General features: G+C 43.4%; 1 protein-coding gene across 2 annotated transcripts in view; it reads left to right on the top strand.

Moving 5' to 3' along the window:
- MYO5B (myosin VB) overlaps positions 1 to 24,899 on the top strand; it is a 382,616-nt gene that overhangs the window by 275,424 nt on the left and 82,293 nt on the right. For both annotated transcript variants that reach the window (XM_077463013.1, XM_077463012.1), the window contains exons 18-21: positions 2,260 to 2,371; positions 3,228 to 3,439; positions 14,523 to 14,679; positions 20,059 to 20,298. In XM_077463013.1, coding sequence (XP_077319139.1) covers positions 2,260 to 2,371; positions 3,228 to 3,439; positions 14,523 to 14,679; positions 20,059 to 20,298 — 721 coding nt within the window. The remainder of the gene's footprint in view (positions 1 to 2,259; positions 2,372 to 3,227; positions 3,440 to 14,522; positions 14,680 to 20,058; positions 20,299 to 24,899) is intronic.

Genomic DNA, 24,899 nt, shown 5'->3' with positions numbered 1-24,899 from the left:
AAAAGGACCTGGGGGTTCTAGTAGATGATAGGCTCAGCAATGTCATGCAATGCCAAGCTACTGCTAACAAAGCAAACAAAATATTGGCATTAAAAAGGGGATCAACTCCAGATATAAAATGATAATTCTCCCGCTCTACAAGACTCTGGTCCAGCCGCACCTGGAGTATGCTGTCCAGTTCTGGGCACCAGTCCTCAGGAAGGATGTACTGGAAATGGAGCGATGTACAAAGAAGGGCAACAAAGCTAATAAAGGGTCTGGAGGATATTAGTTATGAGGAAAGGTTGTGAGCACTGAACTTGTTCTCTCTGGAGAAGAGACGCTTGAGAGGAGATATGATTTCCATATACAAATACCGTACTGGTGACCCCACAATACGGATAAAACTTTTTCGCAGAAGGAAGTTTAAAAAGACTCGTGGCCACCCATTAAAATTAGAAGAAAAGAGGTTTAACCATAAACTGCATTGAGGGTTCTTTACTGTAAGCGACAAGATGTGGAATTCCCTCAGCGAGGGGCATGGATAGTTTCAAAAAACTATTAGATAAGCACCTGAACGACCACAACATACAGGGATATACACTGTAATACTGACATATAATCACACACATGGGTTGGACTCGATGGACTTGTGTCTATTTTCAACCTCACCTACTATGTAACTATGTATGTATGTAACTTTATTTACTTTGATCAAGGTGAAAAAAATAAAATTAAAAAAAATATTTTTCTTTTTCAATTTTTTGGGGAAAATCAAGTTATGTCATCTTGTAGCATCAGTTGTACACTCACCGGCCACTTTATTAGGTACACCTTGCTAATACCAGGTTGGACCCCCTTTTGCCTTCATTTTTCATGGCATAGATTCAACAAGGTGTAGGAAAAATTTCTCAGAGATCCTGTGGAGACATTGGAGGACAGTGACCTCATTGTCCAGTGGTGAGATGATTGGAGATTTGTGACATGGTGTATTATCCTGCTGGAAGGAGCCATCAGAAGATGGGGACACTGGAGTCATAAAGGGATGGACATGGTCATCAACAATACTCAGGTAGGCCGTGGCATTTAAATGATGCTCAACTGGTACTGAGGGGTCCAAAGGGTGCCAAGAAAATATCCCCACACCATTACACCACCAACCACCAGCCTGAACCGGTGATACAAGGCAGGATGCATCTATGCTTTCATGTTGTTTAAACCAAATTCTGACCCGACCATCTGAATGTTGCAGCTGAAATCCAGACTCATCAGACCAATCTTCTATTGTCTAATTTTGGTAATCCTGTGCCAATTGTAGCCACAGTTTCCTGTTCTTAGCTGACAGGAGTGGCACCCGGTGTATTTTTCTGCTGCTGTCGCCCATCTGCTTCAAGGTTCGATGCGTTGTGCGTTCAGAGATGGTATTCTGCATACCTTGGTTGTAACGAGGGGTTATTTGAGTTACTGTTGTCTTTCTATCATCTCAAACCAGGATCTGCCCATTCTCCTCTGACCCCTGACATCAATGAGGCATTTTCCTCCACACAACTGCCGCTCACTGGATATTTTCTCTTGTTCGGACCATTCTCTGTAAAGCCGAGAGATGGTTGTGTGTGAAAATCCCAGTAGATCAGAAGTTTTTTAAATACTCAGACCAGCCAGTCTGGCACCAACAACCATGCCATGTTCAAAGTCACTTAAATACCCTTTCTTTCCCCAATCTGGTGCTCGGTTTGATCTTCAGTAAGTCGTCTTCACCACGTTTAGATGCCAAAATGCTGCCATGTGATTGGCTGATTTGCAATTTGTGTTACCAAGCAATTGAACAGGTGGACCTAATAAAGTGGCTGGTGAGTGTATAGTGATCATTTGTGTATTTCAAAGATTATATCTCTTTTTTTTCACACTTTTTTTTATTTTTTATTTACTATGATCAAGTTAAAAAAAATTACAATACCTTTTTTTTTTTTTTTGTAAGTCATGGTTGCATAGTTTGAAAAAAAAAAAAGACACAAATCCATCTAGTTCAACCAACAAAAAAATAGATGGAAAATCTCCATCTACACAGTCCTATTCCCCCAGTTGAACTAGGGGGAGACAACAAAAAAAACCCTATAAGTCCGATTAGCTCCAGTGGGGGAAAGTCGTGGAAATTGAAATTGGTATCAGGTTGCATGTTGGGTAATAACATTTTTTTTAGGCCCAATCAAATTCTCTGATACATTTCACAATCTAAATGTAATAAATAAATAATAACTAATCCTTGCTTTTATCCTTCAGGTGGACTTACCCTGATTTCTTCAACCGGTATCGTGTTCTTATGAGCAAGAAAGAGCTTTCCCTAAGTGATAAAAAGCTCATCTGCAAGAATGTTCTAGAGCATCTGATAAAGGTGAGTTCCGTTGTCTGTGTAGGAGGGGATTTCCCATCACTTACAAGAGATTTTCTACTTCCTGTTGTGTCCATGGGACGAGAAGTGAATGAAAATCTTCTCAAAGGGGCGCAAAATGAAAAAAAAAAAAAAAGACGACAGGGGTATTAACCACTTAAGGAACGGAAGGATTTGCCCCCTTAAAGTGGGAGTCCGCCGGGAGTTCCGCCATTTTTTTTTTTTTTTAAAGCCAGCAGCTACAAATACAGCAGCTGCTGACTTTGAAAATAAGGACACTTACCCGCCCAGCGTGCCCGCGATGTCGGCACCCGAAGCCGATCTCTCAATCTTCTCAATGAGATTCCTGGAGGGGGACATTCTATAGAGCAGAACTGGCGGCCCTCCAGCTGTTGCGGAACTACAAGTCCCATCATGCATCTGTCTATGGGGGGGTCGTGCTTGTAACCCTCAGCCTTGCAATGCCTCATGGGAAGTGTAGTTTCTGCACTACCAGTTTGAGACCCCTGCTATAAAGATGAACAGAAAACTATACAATGCTAGGATTCTGCAATGGCAGAGCTGCCTCGATCGATGAAATATAACCTTTCTGGTGGTAGGATGTATCAATGTGCAAATCAGCTGATCTCAGAAGAGTTTATCTGTGGCCCACAGCACAGCTCCTATCCTTTTCTAATTCTTGCACATGCTCCTGACTCTAGAGGCCTTGTAATTGTAATTGTGCTATTACAGGAAATCATTTTCCAGATTTGGGTGCAGATGGTGCATAGCGGAGTTGTTTTGAATTTTTACAACACTGGACTCTGTCTCTGCATTTCTTCACGATGGCTGCCTCCTCTCTTTGTCGCCTTTTCTATAGGATCCGGATAAATTCCAGTTTGGTCGCACAAAGATCTTCTTCCGCGCCGGGCAAGTGGCTTACCTGGAGAAGCTGCGAGCGGACAAGTTCCGTGCGGCCACCATCATGATCCAGAAGACGGTGCGGGGCTGGTTACAGAGGCTGAAATACAGGAGAATGAAGATGGCGTCCGTCACTATTCAGAGATACGTACGGGGACACCTCGCTCGCAGGTATACTATGAAAGATATGGGGGGGGGGGGGGTTTGTGACTTTGAGACCGCTTTCACACTGGGGCGCTTTGCATGCGCTACAGCGCTAAAAATAGCGCCTGCAAAGCGCCCTGAAAGAGCTGCTCCTGTGTCTCCAGTGTGAATGCCCCGAGGGCTTTCACACTGGAGCGGTGCGCTGGCAGGGCAGTAAAAAATGTCCTCCTAGCAGCATCTTTGGAGCGGTGTGTACACCGCTGCTTGACCGCTCCTGCTCATTGAAATCAATGGGGCAGCACGGCTATCCTGCCCAAAAGCGCTGCTACAGCACCTCTTTGCAGTGGTTTTAACCCTTTCTTGGGCGCTAGCAGGAGGTAAAACCGCCCGCTAGCGGCCAAATACCACCGCTAAAACGACAGTAAAGCGGTGCTAAAAATAGCGCAGTTTTACCGCCGCTCCCGCCCCAGTGTGAAAGGGCACTTAAAGAAATTACGGACTGGTAAGGCCGTGTCTTTCTATCCCTATCAATATGACAAAGAGAGAGCGAGAGAGCAAACAACGAGGAGGTGGGACTTTAGATGAAGCACATGGTTGCAAATCAATAAATTGGTAGATTTATAAAATGTTTAATAAATCGTATACAGTCAATAACATACAATCTACTAATGTCAATTTTCAGAACAATTAAATATGGTAATAACACTGGTAACATATAACATTACTTGATAAGTACAGGTCCACCAATAACATGTATAGATACACATAAATTGCAAGGTAGTGCCTGTGTGATCTCTAGCCTCAATGTTCCTGTCACGGAGGGTAAATCATAGGCTATGAAAGATTGGTACATAAAAGGCGGCATCTAATAGCTTGACGTGTTTCGTGGCTCTCGGCCACTCATCCTGAGCAGGCTTGCAGTAATTCAGAAATTAAAAATATATAAATGATCGAATATAATCAACACGAAGTCCCACCTCCTTGCTGTTTGCTCGCTTGCTCTCTCTTTGTCGCTCGCAGGTATGAAGGTGTATAATAATCCAGATTTTATCTTTAAAATATATATTCACAGGATTAGGATTGAAAGCTAAATGAGAGATTTTGAATCAAGTTAGAAAGTCATTGTGTCCCCATTGGGGAGATAATGGACACGTTACTATGCACAGAGCACTCACTTTATTACTTTTGAGCACTTCCTATATGAACTTTTTGTATTGTAATTATAAATGTGTTCTAATTTCACTTATAGCACTTTGGTTAGTTTGTTAGATTCTACAGTGCCTTGAAAAAGTATTCACACCCCTTGACATTTTCCACATTTTGTCATGTTAGAACCAAAAACGTAAATGTATTTTATTGGGATTTTATGGGATGGACCAACACGAAGTGGAACATAATTGTGAAGTTGAAGGAAAATGATAAATGGTTTTCAACATTTTTTACAAATAAATATGTGAAAAGTGTGGGGGGCATTTGTATTAAGCCCCCTTTACTCTGATACCCCTAACTAAAATCTAGTGGAACCAATTGCCTTCAGAAGTCACCTAATTAGTAAATAGAGTCCACCTGTGTGTAATTTAATCTCAGTATAAATACAGCTGTTCTGTGAAGCTCTCACAGGTTTGTTAGAGAACCTAAGGCAGGCCATACATGGGTCGAATTTCGAATAATTTTCTGTCAAAAATCTTATCTAAGAATTTTCGCTCATATTTCGCACCATTAGTGGACTGCAGCAACAGCCGATTTTTGTGCAGCAATCAAAAGGAAAGGAAAGGAGATTCCCAGCCACGAAAATAATTTTCTGTAGCAACAGGAGGTAAAATTGAAGGCTTTGTTGGCCGAATTTTGAAATCAATGGTGGCACCATCGGATCACAAAACGCACAAATTTTCTGATTTTCAAAGGAAAATTCTTTCGAAATTCGACCCATGTATGGCCTTAGTGAACAAACAGCATTATAAAGGCCAAGGAACACACCAGACAGATCAGAAATAAAGTTGTGGAGAAGTTTAAGTCCTGGTTCACACCTTTGCATTTTTTTGTGCTTTTTCAGTTTTACAGAAACACACTACGGTCCATGGTTTCCTATGAATCGCGTTCACATCTCTGCATTTTATGGAAAGGGCAGGGACTTTTTTCTGGTTTTTGGTTCCATAGACTTCGATAGATCAAAAACGTGTATTAAAAAACGCAAAATGTACCTAGAATATGCAAACTGCAACCTGCATAGGTGTGAACCAGACCTCAAGCAGGGTTAGGTTATAAAAAAATATCTCAAGCTTTGAACATTTCACGGAGCACTGTTCAATCCATCATCCGAAATTAGAAAGCGTTGGACACAACTGCAAACCTACCAAGACATGGCCGTCCACCTAAACTGACCGGCCGGGCAAGGAGAGCATTAATCAGAGAAGCAGCCAAGAGGCCCATGGGAACTCTGGAGGGATTGCAGAGATCCACAGCTCAGGTGGGAGAATCTGTCCACAGGACAAATATTAGTCGTGCTCTCCACAAATCTGGCCTTTATGGAAGAGTGACAAGAAAAAAACCATTGTTGAAAGAAAGCCATAAGAAGTTGTGTTTGCAGTTTTGCGAGAAGCCATGTGGAGGACACAGCAAACATGTGGAAGAAGGTGCTCTGGTCATATGAGCCCAAAATTGTTTTTTTTGGCCTAAAAGCAAAACGCTATGTGTGGTAGAAAACTTACACTGCACATCACCCTGAACACACCATCCCCACCATGAAACATGGTGGTGGCAGCATCATGTTGTGGGGATGCTTTTTTTCAGCAGGGACAGGGAAGCTGGTCAGAGTTGATGGAAAGATGGATGGAACCAAATACAGGACAATCTTAGAAGAAAACCTGTTAGAGTCTGCAAAAGACTTGAGATCAGGGAGGAGGTTCACCTTCCAGCAAGACAACAACCCTAAACTTACAGCCAGAGCTACAATGGAATGGTTTAGATCAAAGCATATTCATATGTTAGAATGGCCCAGTCAAAGTCAAGACCTAAATCAAAATGAGACTCTGTGGTAAGACTTGAAAATTGCTGTTCAGACGCTCTCCGTCCAATCTGACAGAGCTTGAGCTATTTTGCAAAGAGGAATGGGCAAAAATGTCCCTCTCTAGATGTGCAAAGCTGGTAGAGACATCCCCAAAAAGACTTGCAGCTGTAATTGCAGAGAAAGGAGGTTCTACAAAGTATTGATTCAGGAGGGATGAATACAAATGAACGCCACACTTTTCACATATTTATTTGTAAAAAATTTGGAAACACATTTCATTTTCCTTCAACTTCACAATTCTGTGTCACTTTGTGTTGGTCTATGACATAAAATCCCAATAAAATACATTTACGTTTTTGGTTGTAACATGACAAAATGTGGAAAATATCAAGGGGTATGAATACTTTTTCAAGGCACTGTATATGCAATTATTAGGTTTATAGTAATTTTGGATAGTTTGATCCTATATGCAATAATAGGTTTATAGTAATTAACTTATATTTATGTTTATACTGAGTTTGTTGGTACCAGTGCTGTAGATACATGGATTAACACTATAGGGTTCATCAAACCTTCACCACAGCAGCAAGCCCTATCATTTTGTAAGGATTAATTGGAGAGCCATAGTGTGGGTATGCAACCATATGCTCTTGGTTCAAGTGTTCTGTTCTTATCATTGTCCAGTAGGGGTGTGGTGCTGTCATTCCAGTTTAACTTAAGCTAGAGTGGCTGGCTTTGTACCCCTGCTGGAGTGATAGGGGCTTGGAGGGCTTGGAAGGCTAGTACAGCTGGAATAGAAACCAGAGTGGCCGCAGGCTGGCGGGGACCAAGAGTAATTCCCCCAGGAAAGCTGGAAGAGCCCAGTTCCTCCTGGGAAGGAAGAGCGTCTGCGGTGTCTGTGCCCCCTGGGAGAGTGGTCGCCCTAATGGTACTCTCAGTAACACTTGCATGTGGGACCCCACTGTGTGAACAAGCACATGGCCAGTCACTAAAACTTTTTTCCTGGACTGCGCCTTTTAGGGCTGGACCTTCTGACCAAGTCCAAATAAATTGTGTTTTCCAGGCCTCAGGGTCTGGCCAGTGCACAGTGCATGGCCACTTATGTATTTTAATAAATTTTCCTCCACTCTTTCACATTTGTGTGTGTTTTTTCCTTGCTAAAATTTGTTCTTGGGCTTGGCCTGACGTCTAGGGGGAGGATGTGTGGCCTTCTGGTTCCTTCTCCTTGGGGGGCCTCTTTGTGGGAACGCCTCAACCTAGTATTTGAAGGTCAGCTTTGGCTGATCTAGAAGAACGGAATCTGACCAGTCCTTCTGGATAGCAGACCATTGTAACCCTATGTTCCTGTCCAGGAGCGTTGCGCCCCAGAGGATCAGGGAGAGGTCCTACCCCTTTGAGGGGTGGACTAAAAAACACCCTTGAGTGCAATTTTTAGTGTGTGCTTCACACGAACATTTTTTTTTTTTTGTTCACGTTAAGGTTTTTCCGTTTCGGGTTTTTGCACCACAGCAGATTAGAAAAAAAAGCCCTGAAACAACTGTATGCAAGTTGGAATAAGTGGTTCTCTAATTTTAGGCTACATTTGTACTATAAATCAGAAGTTCTGGATGTTTGCATCTGGCTGATTGGATATAAAGCAGCGATTTGCACAACTCCACCCACTGCCCCAAAATGAGGAATAATCCTCTTATATTAGGGATGTGATGGTATAAGACATAAATAACTTCTGTTTTAGGCCCCATTCACACCTGAGCATTTTGTAGCTTGAAGACTGAAACTACAAAACGCTGGAGGGGAAAAAAATCTATTATTCTCTATGGAGATGGTTCATATCTCCACTCAAAAAATGCCAGAAGCTACAAAACGCCTGAAGCTCGAACAAGTTCTGGAACCTTTTTTTTAGGCAGATTTGGGCGTTTTTCTTCTTTTTACATTGGTGACAAAATCGCGGCAAAACGCCGTAAAATTGCGGTTAAATCATGCGATTTTCTGCCTCAGGTGTGAATGGGGCCTTAGGAATTTTTTACCATGCTGATTCAGGTGGAGGCCTCCTTAATTGCTTTATTTCCCTCTCACTAGAACCTGCATAGTTAGTTATACTGTCCGAAAACGAGAGACCATGTACATCTGTAAACCTCCCCTGCTAGAAATCTATTGGTTCCTAAAGAGTTTGGTAGAACCATCCCAGAGCAGAATGTTTATTCATTACAGAATTCTCATTGTGTTCCAGAATGATATTACGTGGATCATTAAGGACACACTTCCCCTGCCAGCTACAGATGGCTTTACTGTTATTGCAGGAAGACTATTGTACTGCAGTAAATTATAGTTTATGTTGTGGAACTCGCTGTCCCTCATATATGTTTTTTTAATAGGATCTCTGCATGTAATGACCAATTCTATTAGTGGAGACAACTAGAGCTGGCTTTTCCAGCTGGTGGCTATTAATTCTACTACTACAATGACCACAAACCTGCATACCTGCAGGTCACAGCTGCAGTAAGCCGCACAGTCTTTTGGTGTTTGCCTTTTCACCTTAGAAGTCATGACTTGGAGAGCCCTAAGTGTCGGTTCACACTAGCGCGATGCGAGAACCCTGCGAATCATGTGCGGGTTCCCGCATCGCTCCCGACACGCACGGCAGTTCACACTGCCATATGCGAACTGCTGGGGATTGTCATTATATGTTAACGATACCCCCATTTCAGCTCGCGTATCGCACTGCGAACTGACAGTTCGGACATGAATCGGATCGCATATGTGTGAACACCCATGCGATCCAATTCTGATCCGAACAGAAAAAAGGGTCCTGTGCGTGTTTGGACCGAATGCGGTGCGGTACCAGCCATACTATCTGTCTGGCATTGCGCTAGTGTGAACCGGCACTTAGACCCCTTTCACACTGGGGCGTTTTTCAGGCGTTTTTTATGCGCTTTAACGTTAAAAAAAGCGCCTGAAAGAAGCCGCAACTGCAATCCCAATGTAAAAGCTCGAGTGCTTTCACACCGAGATCCCTTTCATACTGGGGCGTTTTTCAGGCGCTTCAGTGCTAAAAAAAAGCGCCTGAAAGAAGCTGCAACTGCAATCCCAATGTAAAAGCCCGAGTGCTTTCACACCAGGGCGCTGCGCTGGCAGGGCGTCAAAAAAAGTCCTGCAAGCAGCTTCTTTGCAGCGCTTTTGGAGCGGTGAATACAACGCTCCTAAAGTGCCCCTTCCCATTGAAATCAATGGAAAGCGCCTGTAAAACGCCAGAAAAACGCCTGAAAAACGCTATTGGCAGCAGCGTTTTGTGGGCGCTTTTAACCCTTTATTTGGTCACTAGCAGGGGTTAAAAGCGCCCCAATAACGCTCGAAAAACGCTGGTAAAGCGCTGCTAGTTTAAGCGGCGCTTTACGAGCGTTTTTCGGGCGCTGACATTGTGAAAGGGTTCTTAAAACACTTGGGTTTTCACATTGGGACTGCAGATGAGGCTTCTTTCAAGCGCTTTACAGGTGCTTTTTTTAACGCTAAAGCGCCTGAAAAACGCCTGAAAAACGCCCCAGTGTGAAAGGGGTCTACAGGCGCTTTTTTTAACGCTAAAGCGCCTGAAAAACGCCTGAAAAACGCCCCAGTGTGAAAGGGGTCTTAGAGCTGAGGATTTGTTCCTTGCACCCATCTGACCTCACTTCGCCAATCGCTGATCACCAGAGCTGTCCTATGGGACGGAAGAAAGTATGTGGCATACTCCTCCATGCCAGGGTGTGGTTGAATGGAGTGGAGGAAAAAAGGGAGGGGGTTACAGATTCAAGATTTGGTGAGGGAAAAAAATACAATCTGTTCTAGATGACTTGTATCTTTTCATGTGACAACACTGAGGAAATGACACTTGTCTACAATGTAAAGTAGTGAGTGTACAGCTTGTATAACAGTGTAAATTTTCTGCCCCCTCAAAATAACTCAACACACAGCCATTAATGTCTAAACCGCTGGCAACAAAAGTGAGTACACCCCTAAGTGAAAATGTCCAAATTGGGCCAAAAGTGTCAATATTTTGTGTGGCCACCATTATTTTCCAGCACTGCCTTAATCCTCTTGTGCATGGAGTTCACCAGAGCTTCACAGGTTGCCACTGGAGTCCTCTTCCCCTCCTCCATGATGACATCACAGAGCTGGTGGATGTTAGAGACCTTGCGCTCCTCCACCTTCCAATTGAGGATGTCCCACAGATGCTCAATAGGGTTTAGGTCTGGAGACATGCTTGGCCAGTCCATCATCTTTACCCTCAGCTTCTTTAGCAAGGCAGTGGTCGCCTTGGAGGTGTGTTTGGGGGTCGTCATCATGTTGGAGTGCTGCCCTGCGGCCCAGTCTTCATAGGTGGTCATGCTCTGCTTCAGTACGTCACAGTACATGTTGGCATTTATGGTTCCCTCAATGAACTGTAGCTCCCCAGTGCCGGTAGCACTCATGCAGCCCCAGACCATGACACTCCCACCACCATGCTTGACTATAGGCAAGACACACTTGTCTTTGTACTCCTCACCTGGTTGCCGCCACACACGCTTGACACCATCTGAACCAAATAAGTTTTTCTTGGTCTCCTCAGACCACAGGACATGGTTCCAGTAATCCATGTCCTTAGTCTGCTTGTCTTCAGCGAACTGTTTACGGGCTTTCTTGTGCATCATCTTTAGCAGAGGCTTCCTTTGGGATGACAGCCATGCAGACCAATTTGATGCAGTGTGCGGCGTATGGTCTGAGCACTGACAGGCTGACCCCCCCACCCCTTCAACCTCTACAGCAATGCTGGCAGCACTCATACGTCTATTTCCCAAAGACAACCCCTGGATATGACGCTGAGCACGTGCACTCAACTTCTTTGGTCGACCATGGTGAGGCCTGTTCTGAGTGGAACCTGTCCTGTTAAATTGCTGTATGGTCTTGGCCACCTTGCTGCACTCAGTTTCAGGGTCTTGGCAATCTTCTTATCGCCTAAGCCATCTTTATGTAGAGCAGCAATTCTTTTTTCAGATCCTCAGAGAGTTCTTTGCCATGATGTGCCATGTTGAACTTCCATTGACCAGTATGAGAGAGTGAGAGCGATAACACCAAATTTATCACACCTGCTCCCCATTCACACCTGGGACCTTGTAACACTAACGAGTCACATGACACAGGGGAGGGAAAAATTACTATTTGGGCCCAATTTGGACATTTTCATTTAGGGGTGTACTCACTTTTGTTGAAAGCTGTTTAGACATTAATGGCTGTGTGTTAAGTTATTTTGAGGGGACATAAAATTTACACTGATATACAAGCTGTACACTCACTACTTTACATTGTAGCAAAGTGTCATTTCTTCAGTGTTGTCTCATGAAAAGATAGAATAAAATATTTCCAAAAATGTGAGTGGTGTACTTTTGTGAGATACTGTATATACCCTTGTGGTTGATCAGCTGCTGATTTTATATGATGTTTTTAATGAAATTGTATTAATACATCTGTATTTTTATAATGTTTTGTATGTAAGTGTCTAAAAAGTCCCTAATCTTAGCCAATTGTATACTAGTCTATATATGGGATGTGGTGCCCAGTATGATCAGACTTCTAGAATAAGTGTTTGCATTTGTCTTCATTATCACCCCCACGGCAAGCAGTGGTGTAATATAAAAAAAAGGAACAGTCACTTTAGAATTTATACCACCAATAATAGAAGTTCTATTGCATGAAATGCTTTTAATTGTTCTCCAAGCTCTGTGCAGACATCTAGGAAAAGCAGTGAGCCAATCAAAGTGATATTTCTGATGGCATTCTCTATGCAAAGACACAGGTGCTGATTTACTAAAACGAGAGAGCAGAAAATCTGGTGCAGCTCTGCATAGAAACCAATCAGCTTCCAGGCTTTTGTGTCAAAGCTTAACCACTTGCCGACTGGCTCATGCCGATATACGTTGGCAGAGTGGCATGGGTGCGCAAAATCCCCCTATGGGTACGTCGGCCCTTTAAGAGCCACCAGAGGGCCCACTGCACAGCGAGGGACCTGATGTGTGTGGCCGGCGGGTGCAATCACCGCCGGCAATGCGCGATTGCATGCACGAGCGCTAGGAAGCACAGGTAATTTGTGTGTGTAAACACACGAATCCCTGTGCTGTCAGGGGAGAGGAGACAAATCGTGTGTTCTAACTAAGTAGGAACAACAATATGTCTCCTCCCCTAGTCAGTCCTATCCCCATACAGTTAGAACGCGCTGAGGGAACACACATTTAACCCCTTGATTGCCCCCTAGTGTTAATCCCTTCCTTACCAGTGACACTTACACAGTAATCAGTGCATTTTTATTGCACTGATCGCTGTATGAATGTCATTGGTCCCAAAAATGTGTCAAAAGTGTCCGATCTTTCTGCCGCAATGTGACGATCCCCATAAAAATCGCAGATCGGCGTCATTACTAGTAACAAAAAAAAAAAAAAACATTAAATTAAAATGCCATAAATCTTTCCCATAGTTTTCAGACGCTATAACTTTTGCGCAAACCAATCAATATACGCTTATTGCATTTTTTTTTTTTACCAAGAATATGTAGAAGAATATATATTGGCCTAAACTGATGAAGAAATTTGTTTAACCACTTCAGCCCCGGAAGAATTTACCCCCTTCCTGACCAGAGCACTTTTTACGATTCGGCACTGCGTCGCTTTAACTGACAATTGCGCGGTCGGGCGACGTGGCTCCCAAACAAAATTGACGTCCTTTTTTTTCCCCACAAATTTTCTTTTTGATGATACTTTTTCTTTCTTTTGGTGGTATATGATCACCTCTGCGGTTTTTAATTTTTGCGGTATAAACAAAGAAAAAACGACAATTTTGAAAAAATAGCATTATTTTTTAGTTTTTGCTACAATAAATCTCCCCAAAAAATATATAAAAAAACATCTTTTTCCGCAGTTTAGGCCGATGTGTATTCTTCTACATATATTTTTGGTAAAAAAAAAAAACGCAATAAGCTTTTATTGATTGGTTTGCTGCAAAAGTTGTAGCGTCTACAAAAAAGGGATAGTTTTATGGCAATGTTATTGATCTTTTTTTACATTTTTTTTATTTTTTACTAGTAATGGCGGCAATCAGCGATTTTTTTTATTGTGATTGCGACATTATGGCGGACACATTGGACAATTTTGACACATTTTTGGGACCATTGGCATTAATACTGCGATCAATGCTAGAAAATTGCATTGATTACTGTAAAAATGTAATCTAGGTGGCATTGTAGGGGTTAAGTGTGTCCTAGGGAGTGATTTTAACGGGGGGGGGGGGTGGCTGTGTGTGACACGTCACTGATCACCGCACCCGATTACAGGGAAAGCTGAAAGGTGACAGTGTCATCAGGCAGAACAGGGAGATGCTTGTTTACATTAGAATTTCCCCGTGTTTCCTCACCATGAGGCGATCGCGGGTATCCCCGCAGACATGGAGGACCCGCGATCACGGTCATGGAGCTCCCGGCAGGCGCGCGTCCGCAAGCCGCCTCCTAAAGGGCAACGTACAGGTACATTAATCTGCCTGTACGTGCCCTTCTGATGTATATCGGGCGTGAGGCGGTCGGGAAACGGTTAAAAAAAATTTTGAGGATATTTATTATAGCAAAAAGTAAAAAAATATATTTTTTTGTTTTCAAAATTGTCGCAGTTTTTTTGTTTATAGCGCGAAAAATAAAAACCGCAGAGGTGATCAAATACCACCAAAAGAAAGCTATTTGTGGGGGGAAAAGGGGATGCAAATTTAGTTTGGGTACAGCGTCGCACGACCACGCAATTACCAGTTAAAGCGACGCAGTGCCAAATCGCAAAAAGTGCTCTGGTCAGGAAGGGGGTAAAATCTTCCAGGGCTGAAGGGGTTAATTGAACAAGCTGAAGTTAGAAGCTGATTGGCTACCATGCACAGCTGGCCCAGATTCTGCCATTTCCAGTTTTATTAAATCGACCCCTATTGCGCAAAAGACGTTATAATTGAAATGTTGGCTTTTTTTCTGGACTGTTCCATTAATTGCACTTGTGTGGAGGGGGAGGGGAGTTTTGTTTTTCTTTGTCACTGTTTTTTTCCACAAGTAAACTTGTTTTATTCCCTCAGACTGGCTGAGCGTCTTCGAAAAACGAAAGCAGCCATTTGCTTCCAGAAGCAATTCCGAATGATTCGCATCTACCGGATGTACCAGACAATGCGCAGGGCGGCCATCACCATCCAGTCCTACGCCCGGGGCATGGTGGACCGGAGAGCTTATCGCGAGGTGCGTACCAGGGCGGTCGGTTAAACTGAGGAGGAAAACAACAACTTCTGCTCATAGTGAACAGTTTTAAAAATGTTATTTAAAAGAGAGCTACAAAGTAAAGATTAGAAAGATTGAAACGCGTCAAGATGGTCGAATATAAAATGTGCCAAACCCTAGTAGTGTCACAAGCTTGACAGTTGACACGTAGGACCTCCCAAAATATTAACATTTTATATTTTAACACATTTACTTAAAGCGGACTTTCAGTCATTTTTTTAAAACTTTAAATCTATTAAATCTTCTGCCCTTTTTTAACTTTGGATAGTAATTTTTTTTTATGTCTGCCCGTAAATACCGTATACAGCCCACTTCCTGTTTCTTGTCTGGTAAAAAGCCTAGGATTATGACATCATACCCAGCGCTCTAGAGAGAGAGAGAGAGTTTGCCAGGAAGGGAGGGGGGTGGGTCATAAGAGGGCCAATGAGAGCTGCAGAGCTGGAGGTGTGCCTCTGTGTGTCTGTTTAAATCCCGGAAGTGAACAGGCAGCAGCTTCAGCTGCCCACAGTAAAAATGGATGCAGCCAGACTCAGTGGAGGGAGATTTCTGCAGCATAGTTTGCAAGTACAAAATCACAGTATATAAAATAATATGCACAGTGGTTGGAGGGAAGCCTCAGAGTTTGCACAAGTAACACACATAACAATTGCAAGAGAAATAATTTTCTGTTATTTTGGAACACATTATCATCTTGACCCATACTATGAAATACACTAGATTGCCAAAAGTATTGTGACACCTGCCTTTACCCGCACATGAACTTTAATGGCATCCCAGTCTTAGTCCGTAGGGTTCAATATTGAGTTGGCCCACCATTTGCAGCTATAACAGCTTCAACTCTTCTGGGAAGGCTGTCCACAAGGTTTAGGAGTGTGTCTATGGGAATGTTTTGCCATTCTTCCAGAAGCGCATTTGTGAGGTCAGGCACTGATGTTGGACGAGAAGGCCGCTCTAATTTATCCCAAAGGTGTTCTATCAGTTTGAGTTCAGGACTCTAGTCAAGTTCCTCCACCCCAAGCTCGCTCATCCATGTCTTTATGGACCTTGCTTTGTGCACTGGTGGGCAGTCATGTTGTAACAGGAAGGGGCCATCCCCAAACTGTTCCCACAAAGTTGGGAGCATGAAATTGTCCACAACGTCTTGGTATGCTGATGCCTTAAGAGTTTCCTTCACTGGAACTAAGGGGCCAAGCCCAACCCCTGTAAAACAACCCCACACCAGAATCCCCCCTCCACCAAATGATTTAGACCAGTGTACAAAACAAGTTTGGGTGGAAGAACTCGACTGGCCTGCACAGAGTCCTGACCTCAACCTGATGGAACACTTTTGGGATGAATTTAGAGCGGAGACTGCGAGCCAGGCCTTCTCATCCAACATCAGTGCCTGACCTCACAAATGTGCTTATGGAAGAATGGTCAAACATTCCCATAGACACACTCCTAAACCTTGTGGACGGCCTTCCCAGAAGAGTTGAAGCTGTTATAGCTGCAAAGGGTGGGCCAACTCAATATTGAACCCTACGGACTAATGCTGCGTACATACGATCGGATTTCTCGTCGGAAAAAGCTCTGATGATTTTCCCCGATGGAATTCGGCTCAAGCTGTCTTGCCTACACACGGTCACACCAAATTCCGATAGTTTAGAACGCTGTGACGTACAACACGTACGACGGGACTAGAAAAAGGAAGTTCAATAGCCAGTAGCTTCCGTCTCGTAGTTGAATCTGAGCATGCGTGATTTTTGGCGTGTTGGAATTGCATACATACGATCGGAATTTCCGACAGTTCTTCCGTCGGGAAAATTGAGAACATGCTATCAATTTTTGGATGGCGGGAATTCTGACAGCTAAATTCCGATGAAGGATACACACGGTCGCATTTTCCGATGAAAAGCTCTCATCAGTCTTTTTCTGGCCGGATTTCCGATTGTGTGTACGCGGCATAAGACTGGGATGCCATTAAAGTTTGTGTGTATGTGTAAAAGCAGGTGTCCCAATACTTTTGCCATTATAGTGTACCTCACTGTACCATATTACCCTGTTTCCCCCAAAATAAGACCTAGCGTGATTGTCGGTGATGGCTGCAATATAAGCCCCCCCCCCCCCCCCAAATTGGCCCTAAAGTCCTTGTACGGCTTATTTTTGGGGAAACGGGATAGGGCTTATTTGGGGGGTAGGGCTTATATTGCAGCCATCACCGACAATCACTCTAGGTCTTATTTTTGGGGAAACAGGGTAGGAGTCTTAATTGTTTTTCTACGGATTGCACAACACATTCCAAAGACATTGTTCCTCTAACATATTTCTGCAAAGCAACTTCTAGGAGCTAAACCTGTTATATAAAGATCTTCACATTAGCATATAACAATTTAATATTATCATTTAACTATTATTACAACCTAATTTAAAAAAATATTTTAAAGAAATTTGTATCGCTGTGAAGACGGGTATAGTACATAAAAATACACTGCAAAGAAATAACCATTAAATATAAACATACAATAAAAATACTAATAAATGAATCCACCAAGTGCTTAAGAGCCGGTTCACACAGCGGGCGAGGCGACACGACTCGCCTCGCCTCGCTCTCGCAAGTCGCCCCCGTTCTGTACAATGGAACCGTTCTGAGAGGAGCGACTCGAGTTGCTCCGACTCAGAAAAAAGGTTCCTGTACTACTTTTGGGCGACCTCGGGGCGACTTGCATTGACTTCTATACAGAAGTCATCTGCAAGTTGCCGCTGAGGTCGCGGCAGGTCGCGGCGAGGCAAGTCGGAGTCGCCTCGCCTCGCCTGCTGTGTCAACCGGCCCTTAAGGTGTATAAAAGTTCAAATAAATTCTGATAAGTGAATCCATCAGTTGCTGAAGTAAATGAAATTAAAATAAGTCCTTAGAAGTCCAATAAAGTGAAAAACCAACTTCACAGATCTTGCCGCGTTTGACACGGTATACTTCAACGCTCTACCTCTCCCAACACAGTGAAACTCACCAAATACACATAACCTCTCCTATTACATATCGGCACACTGCACTCTATGTATCAAAATATGCAGACCATCCAATGTTCCAACTTTCCTACATATAAAAGCCTCCCCCAGATGGAATATGGAAAGGGAAAAGCTCCAATAGCATAATACAGTCAAACCTTCGCAGTCTTTATTATCAACCATAACTACTCGAAGCTTAAATAAAATGGGCACACCCGTTTAGCTCTTAAAAAAAAAAACCTAGCGGTAAGAGAGAGTGCAGAATACACAAAAACTGGGAGTTCAATTCTGGTGAGCCCGACTTTATCAAGGGAGATCCACTTGACGAAGTCGGAAGGACGAAACTCGTCAGGGCATGGCTGTACAACAACTGGATGTGACATTAGGAGCTCGCTGGAAGTGATTTATCGGGCAGTAGGTGAGATACTGGCACTCTGGGTGAGAGCTCAGTTCATTCTGCAGTCTGTCACCTAGAGAGGGGACTACATGTGTACATATTCTTGTGCCATGTACATTTCCAGATCTGTTTAGTGTGGTTGTATTCTTTTTGAGGATAATATTTTCCTTCAAATACTCATAATATCCATCCATCTATTGACTTTGGTCTGGAAGTTTTCCAATACTTGAGGATAAGGCTGTTGGTGGTATCTAGGATCAATGATATCTTATATGTGAGAGGAGACATTATTGTATTGTGGCATAGCGGGACCCAAGGGTCCTTTGGAAGGGCCACAGTAGTAATTTTCACTGTGAGGTTGGTAATCTGCTTCTAAAAATGTTCAGTCAGATGGTACTCCCACCAAATGGGTACCAGGTGCCAGTTCACATCTCCAACACTTTGGAGAAGCCCAACTGTCCCACCTACTGGGTTTCTATACCACTGAGCTATGAGTTTGAAGTTACTTTTAGATATTTTTCATTTTTTTTTTCTTTCACTCCCCTAGGATATTTAGGTGCTTCTAATGCCGCGTACACACGACCGGACTTTCTGGCAGTCTAGGTCCGAAGGGATTAGTCTGTCGGATAATCCGATCATGTGTGGGCTAGTCCGATCGTTTTTTAGGAAAAAAATCAGACGAACCTAGAAATAGAACATGTTTCAAATCTATCCGACAAACTCAATTCCGACAGACTAAAAATCTGAAAAAACGTTCGTCTGTGTGCTGGCCCGATGGACCAAATATGACGCAAGGACAGCTATTGGCTACTGGCTATTGAACTTCCTTGTTTTTAGTCCCATTTACGTCATCACGTTCAAAACGAACAGACTTTCGAACCGACTTAGTCCGTTTGTGTGTGGCCAAGTCCATTCGTTCGGAAAGTCAGTCGGAACTCAGCCAAAAGTCCATCGGGAAGACCGTCAGACCTAGTCTGCCGGAAAGTCCGGTCACGTGTGCGTGGCGTATGAATAAAGTTGGCCATAGATGGACCGAAATTTGGCCGGTTCAGCAGGGCCCCCGCCAAATTCTGATCCATCTGTGGCTTTTCCTGCTCAACAGAAGTCAATCTAATGATTGACTTCTCATGAACGGAAATGTTTGATTTTTTTAATTTATTTTTTGTCAATTGGTTTTTATTGTTTTTTTGTTTTGTTTTTAGTGTTTTAATATACAAAACAACAGTAAAGAAGAAAATAAAAAGAAACAAAATAGTACGTTCCATAGGCATATTTCACCAATGAATGTAAGATGAATACCAAAGTATACCAGTTCAGCTCCATATGCCAGTACACAAAAAAACAGCAGTAAAAGAATAAAGAACTCATGAAAATGAATAGTAACATAAATAATAATATTATAAAACAAGATAAACAGCAAGCCAGGGGGATCATCATTTATAAACATTTTGTACACAGCCTCAAAAGTTGGCATGCAAATTTTTTTCTTTCAAGAGATTTTTGGACCGTATTTTGCCATTGAAGAAATGCTGGTGGCATAGAAGACAACCACTTGGTGGCATAGAAGACAACCACTTGGTGGCATAGAAGACAACCACTTGGTGGCATAGAAGACAACCACTTCTAAGCTATTTGTTTTTAAGCTAGAAAAAGTAAATGTATGACCATCAATCTAATGGTAAAGTTTGGGGGAATCATTCTTGGTTTTTATCACTCAGCCCGCTGGTTGGTCAAAGATAGTGGTAGGGGGGTTCATACAGTTTAATGCTTCGGGATGTGGTGGACGGGTGTCGAACTTTGTGGATGGTAGGGCCAGGTGATCATGTGTCCTGCTGCTGGGAACGAGCCCTTCCTTTTGTATAATGGTGGATGGATTCTCCGTTGGAATGTGTGACTATATTAGAATCACTTTTGGAATATTTTTTAGTATATATCTGACTTCCATTTGTTGTTTTCAGCTCCTGCAACAGCACAAGGCTACAATTATTCAGAAGAACCTACGAGGGTGGATGGTCCGCAAACAGTTCGTCAAGTTCCGCTGCGCCGCCATTGTCATACAGTGTTATTACCGCCGCATGATGGCACGGCGGGAGCTTAAAAAGCTGAAGATTGAGGCCAGGACGGCCGAGCACTTTAAGAAGCTGAGCGTGGGCATGGAGAACAAGGTGGTTCAGCTGCAGAGGAAGATTGATGAGCAGGTAAGTTCTTTGTATTTAAGGTGTGAATAAAACCTCCGTCAGATTTTCTTTGCTAGCTCTGGGGAGAGTCACCCTCACTCCTAGTCCTGGTGGCCATTGGCTCAGGTGCAAAAAGTGATAGGAAATCCAAAATGCTAGAGTTTTCCCCGGAACCGGGAAATCTCATGGGAGCAACTGTACTGGATATTCTCTAACTTTCCTCCTACTTCTCTTTGGAACCAGAAGTGAAAGGATATCTCCCTGGTGGGTCACCGGCAGCAAAAAACATATATCCAAACGTAAAATTTTTTGTTGTACATACACTTATAGAGATTTTGACAGCTTGAATACACTGTTTTAACTCGCACCCCTCTCCTGTTTCCCACACATTCCTTTTGACTAATAAAGCAGCCTGTCCTAGTGGGGGACCAATAGAATGAATGGAAGTGCGGGGGGGGGGGGGAACGAGCAGGCATGCTACCAGATAGTAGATGAAAGAAAGCCGTCAGCTCGATCTTCCTCAATGAAGGAGTTTATTAATCCAGGTGTGGTACAAATTAATACAGGGTTTATGCGTTTCAGCGTTTAGCCTTAATCAAAAAAAACGATATTATTTTGTACCACGCCTGGATTAATAAACTCCTTCATTGAGGAAGATCAAGGCGCCGGCTTTCCTTCATCTACATGTTTGCTCAGGTGCTAGGAGGACACTACAAGCCACTGCACCGACCACTCACCACCTCTTGGGATTACTACTGGTGTTTTCTACTATATTTATGCGACCAGATAGTGGCGAAGCTAAGAATTTCCAGACATTCATTTGCAGTGTGACAACTGTCTGCACTTTATGCGTTGGCTTCATGCTGCAGTACCCGCTGATGCTAATATCTTATGCGAGATCTATAAATATGGCCAGACCACTTTGAGTCCAGGCATTGGTCAAGCCATACTATACTTAAAGTGGTAGTAAACTACCACGCATGATTTTTCTCTATAGCTAAGCCTATAATTAGGCTTACCTATAGGTACTGTAAATATTTCCTAAACGTGCACTGTTTAGGAGCTATTTACTGTAGATGCAGCCGGTGACGTCACTAGCGCTTGCACTTTGAAGGAACGGCATATCCGTGGCGTTCCTTCAGAGTCCTGTGCTGTAAACGGCGGCTCCCACGCGCATACACGGATCCAAACAACCGTAGGCCGATTACAAGCCTCAACATCATTTCTAAGATCATGGAACAGAACAGAAACAGCTCTCCTCAAGATTTGGGATGACGCCCTCGAAGCAGCAGATGACGGTGAGCCGTGTCTCCTCGTACTGCTAGGCCTAAGTGCAGCGTTTGATACAGTAGATCACAATACTCTACTCGTCCGCCTCACAGAAGTAGCCGGAGTCCAAGACATAGATCTCCAATGGTTCGCGTCCTTCCTAGGAAATCGGTCACAGACAGTGAAACTAGGAAAATTCCTCTCCGAAACTCGGGCAGTCACCTGCGGAGTCCCTCAAGGCTCTCCGTTGTCACCCGTTCTCTTCAACATTTACATTCGCCCACTCCTTCAAATCATCAGATGCTCAGATCTCTGCTTCCACTCTTACGCTGACGACACGCAACTTTATTTCCGGATCAATGGAAAAAAAGATCACCAACAACAACTTGAAAACTGCCTCAAATCAATAGAGGACTGGATGACCACCAACTCCCTCCAGCTGAACCAATCAAAGACAGAGCTTCTTATCTTACACCCAAATCATAAGCCCGCAACCAAAACCTCCTGGTCTCCACCAATCGTCTTTGGGCAGACTATCTCCCCAAAGACCAAAGCGAAGAGTCTCTGGGTTATTTTAGACGCACAAATGTCAATGGATGCGCAAATAGGATCTGTAGTCAGTCGATCTCACCATCTGCTGCGCATGCTTCGCAGACTCATCTCTTTTATCCCAAAGAATGACAAAGCAGTGGTAGTTGGAACAATCATTAATTCACGACTGGACTACGCAAATTCGCTTTACATAGGATTACCACAATATCAACTTGCGCGATTACAACTGATCCAAAACACGGCGGCAAGGCTGATAACAGGAAAAAAACCCTGGGAATCCATTTCTCCTTCACTGAGGAGCTTACATTGGCTAACTGTAAAAAATCGGATCACGTTCAAGACCCTTTGCCTCACCCACAAATGCGTGCATAGAGAAGCTCCGCAATACCTAATGGAGAAAATAAATCATTACACACCAAACCACAGTCTTCGATCAGCCAACAAAAACCTCCTCCTCGTGCCCAAAGCCCGGTATAAATCCAAGGGTGATCGGAGATTCGCTGTCCAAGGGCCTCGGCTATGGAATGCTCTACCAATCAACATCCGCCTGGAAGAAAATCACCTGGCTTTTAGGAAAAAACTCAAGACCTTCCTCTTTTAGCAGATGATCAAAGCTCGCCACAGCGCCTAGAGGCGATTCAGTTCGCATTGTGCGCTATATAAGTATTTCATTCATTCATACACGGGAATTACGTCATCGTGGTTCTGGCCACTCACACAGCCGGAGTCCGCAAACTCGGAAGGAAGGCCCGAGGGAAGATGGAAGCGCCTTCAGCTTTGACAGCGCACGGCTGGAGGGCTTTGTTCTAAGGTAAATTTCACATAATGTGCTAGTATGCAATGCATACTTGCACATTATGATATTGCCTTGCAGGTTTAAAAAAAAAAAAAAAGCCAGAGGTTTACTACGGTTTTGGATGGCACAGTGGTGTAGTGGTTAGCACTCTTGCCTTAGCAGATAAAAGGGTCGCTGGTTCAAATCCCAACCACGACACTACCTGCCTGGAGTTTGCATGTTCTCCCTGTCCCTGTGTGGGTTTCCTCCGGGTACTCCGGTTTCCTCCCACACTCCAAAGACATGCTGGTAGGCTTAATTGGCTTCTGTCTAAATTGGCCCTAGTATATGAATGTGAGTTAGGGACCTTAGATTGTCAGCTCCTTGAGGGTAGGGACTGATATGAATGTACAATGTATATGTAAAGCACTGCGTAAATTAATGGCGCTATATAAGTACCTTAAATAATAATAATAAAGCAGAACTAAACTCCAGAAAATTCCTCTACCTTCCAGCGATGCGACAGTTGCATTCCTCACCATCTGCTATCATCTTCTCCCAAGGCTACTCCTGGCTAAAGGGTTTTGAGCCTCTTGATTGGCCAGCAGAGACTGATGCATGCACACTGGGGTCAGGCTTCTGGCATAGCCGTAGTGTGCTGGGAATTCACTCAGGGCTGCACATGCATTGTAGACAATGGGGGTTTATTTACTAAAGCTGGAAAGTGCAAAATCAGGCTCACTTCTACATAGAAACCAATGAGCTTCCAGGTTTTACTCCTGCCAAACTGAAGAAAAGGTGCCACCTTCAGGTTGGAGGAAGTAGCGCAGCTTGGACCTGCTTACATTTCAAACTGGAAAATAATAGCTGGTTTAACACGTCTTATGCCTGCCCTTTTATACCTGTTACCCTTTATTTATTGCTTATTTTGTCAAAGTGACAGCCGATTTATCTTGTTAGCATGCCCTGTACTTTGATGCATTTTTATTTCGGTTCTGGAGTACTGCCTTACCCACTTTCCGACCGATGCATGCTGATATACGTCCGCACAATGGCAGCGGTGGGCAAATGGGCGTACCTGTACCTCCCATTTAATTGGCGGGGCTATTGGATGCACCCACCATGTATAGCGTGACTGTGCCTGTGGGACCCACGGACTCAATGTCCCCCGGTGTCCAGGCGATCGTGTTACGGAACTGCAGAATGGGGAGATGCCTATGTAAACAAGGCGTTTCCCCGTTCTGCCTAGTAACAGGACAGAGATCACTGCTCCCTGTCATCGAGAGCAGTGATCGCTGTCATGTCAGTAAAAGTCCACCCCCCCCCCCCAGTTAGAATAACTCCCTAGGAAACACTTAACCCCTTCATCGCCCCCTAGTGTTCAACATCTTCCCTGCCAGTGTCATTTACACAGTAATCGGTGCATTTTTATGGCACTGATTGCTGTATAAATAACAATGGTCCCAAAATAGTGTCAAAAGTGTCCGCCATAATGTTGCAGTCACAATAAAAATCACAGATCTCCGCCATTACTAATAAAACATAAAATGAATAATAAAAATGACATAAAACTATTCCCTATTTTGTAGACGCTATAACTTTTGTGCAAATTATATGCGATTATTTTTTTAAATTTTTTTTATCAAGAATATGTAGAATAAAACATATCAGCCTAAACTGATTTTTTTCTTTTGTATATTTTTAGGGGATATTTATTATAGCAAAAAGTAAAAAAGAAAGCTTTTTTTTCAAAATTTTCGCTCTTTTTTTTTTTTGTTTATAGCGCAAAAAATAAAAACCGCAGGGGTGATCAAATACCACCAAAAGAAAGCTCTATTTGCAGGAAAAAAAGGACATTGATTTTGTCCGGGTGCAACGTCGCACGACCGCGCAATTGTCAGTTAAAGCGACGCATTGCCGAATCGCAAAAAAGTGCTCTGGTCAGGAATAGGGTTAAATCTTCCGGGGCTGAAGCGGTTAATCGCCTCGTTCCATGTTTCAGACCTGACTTCATTTCTTCTCTGGA

The sequence above is a fragment of the Lithobates pipiens genome, unplaced genomic scaffold, assembly GCF_037356315.1.
Source record: "Lithobates pipiens isolate NorthernLeopardFrog02 unplaced genomic scaffold, aLitPip1_a1.2 Scaffold_3, whole genome shotgun sequence".
NCBI classification, from domain to species: Eukaryota; Metazoa; Chordata; class Amphibia; order Anura; family Ranidae; genus Lithobates; species Lithobates pipiens.
Note: the sequence above shows the minus strand (reverse complement) of the source record. Positions and strands in the feature narration are given on the sequence as shown.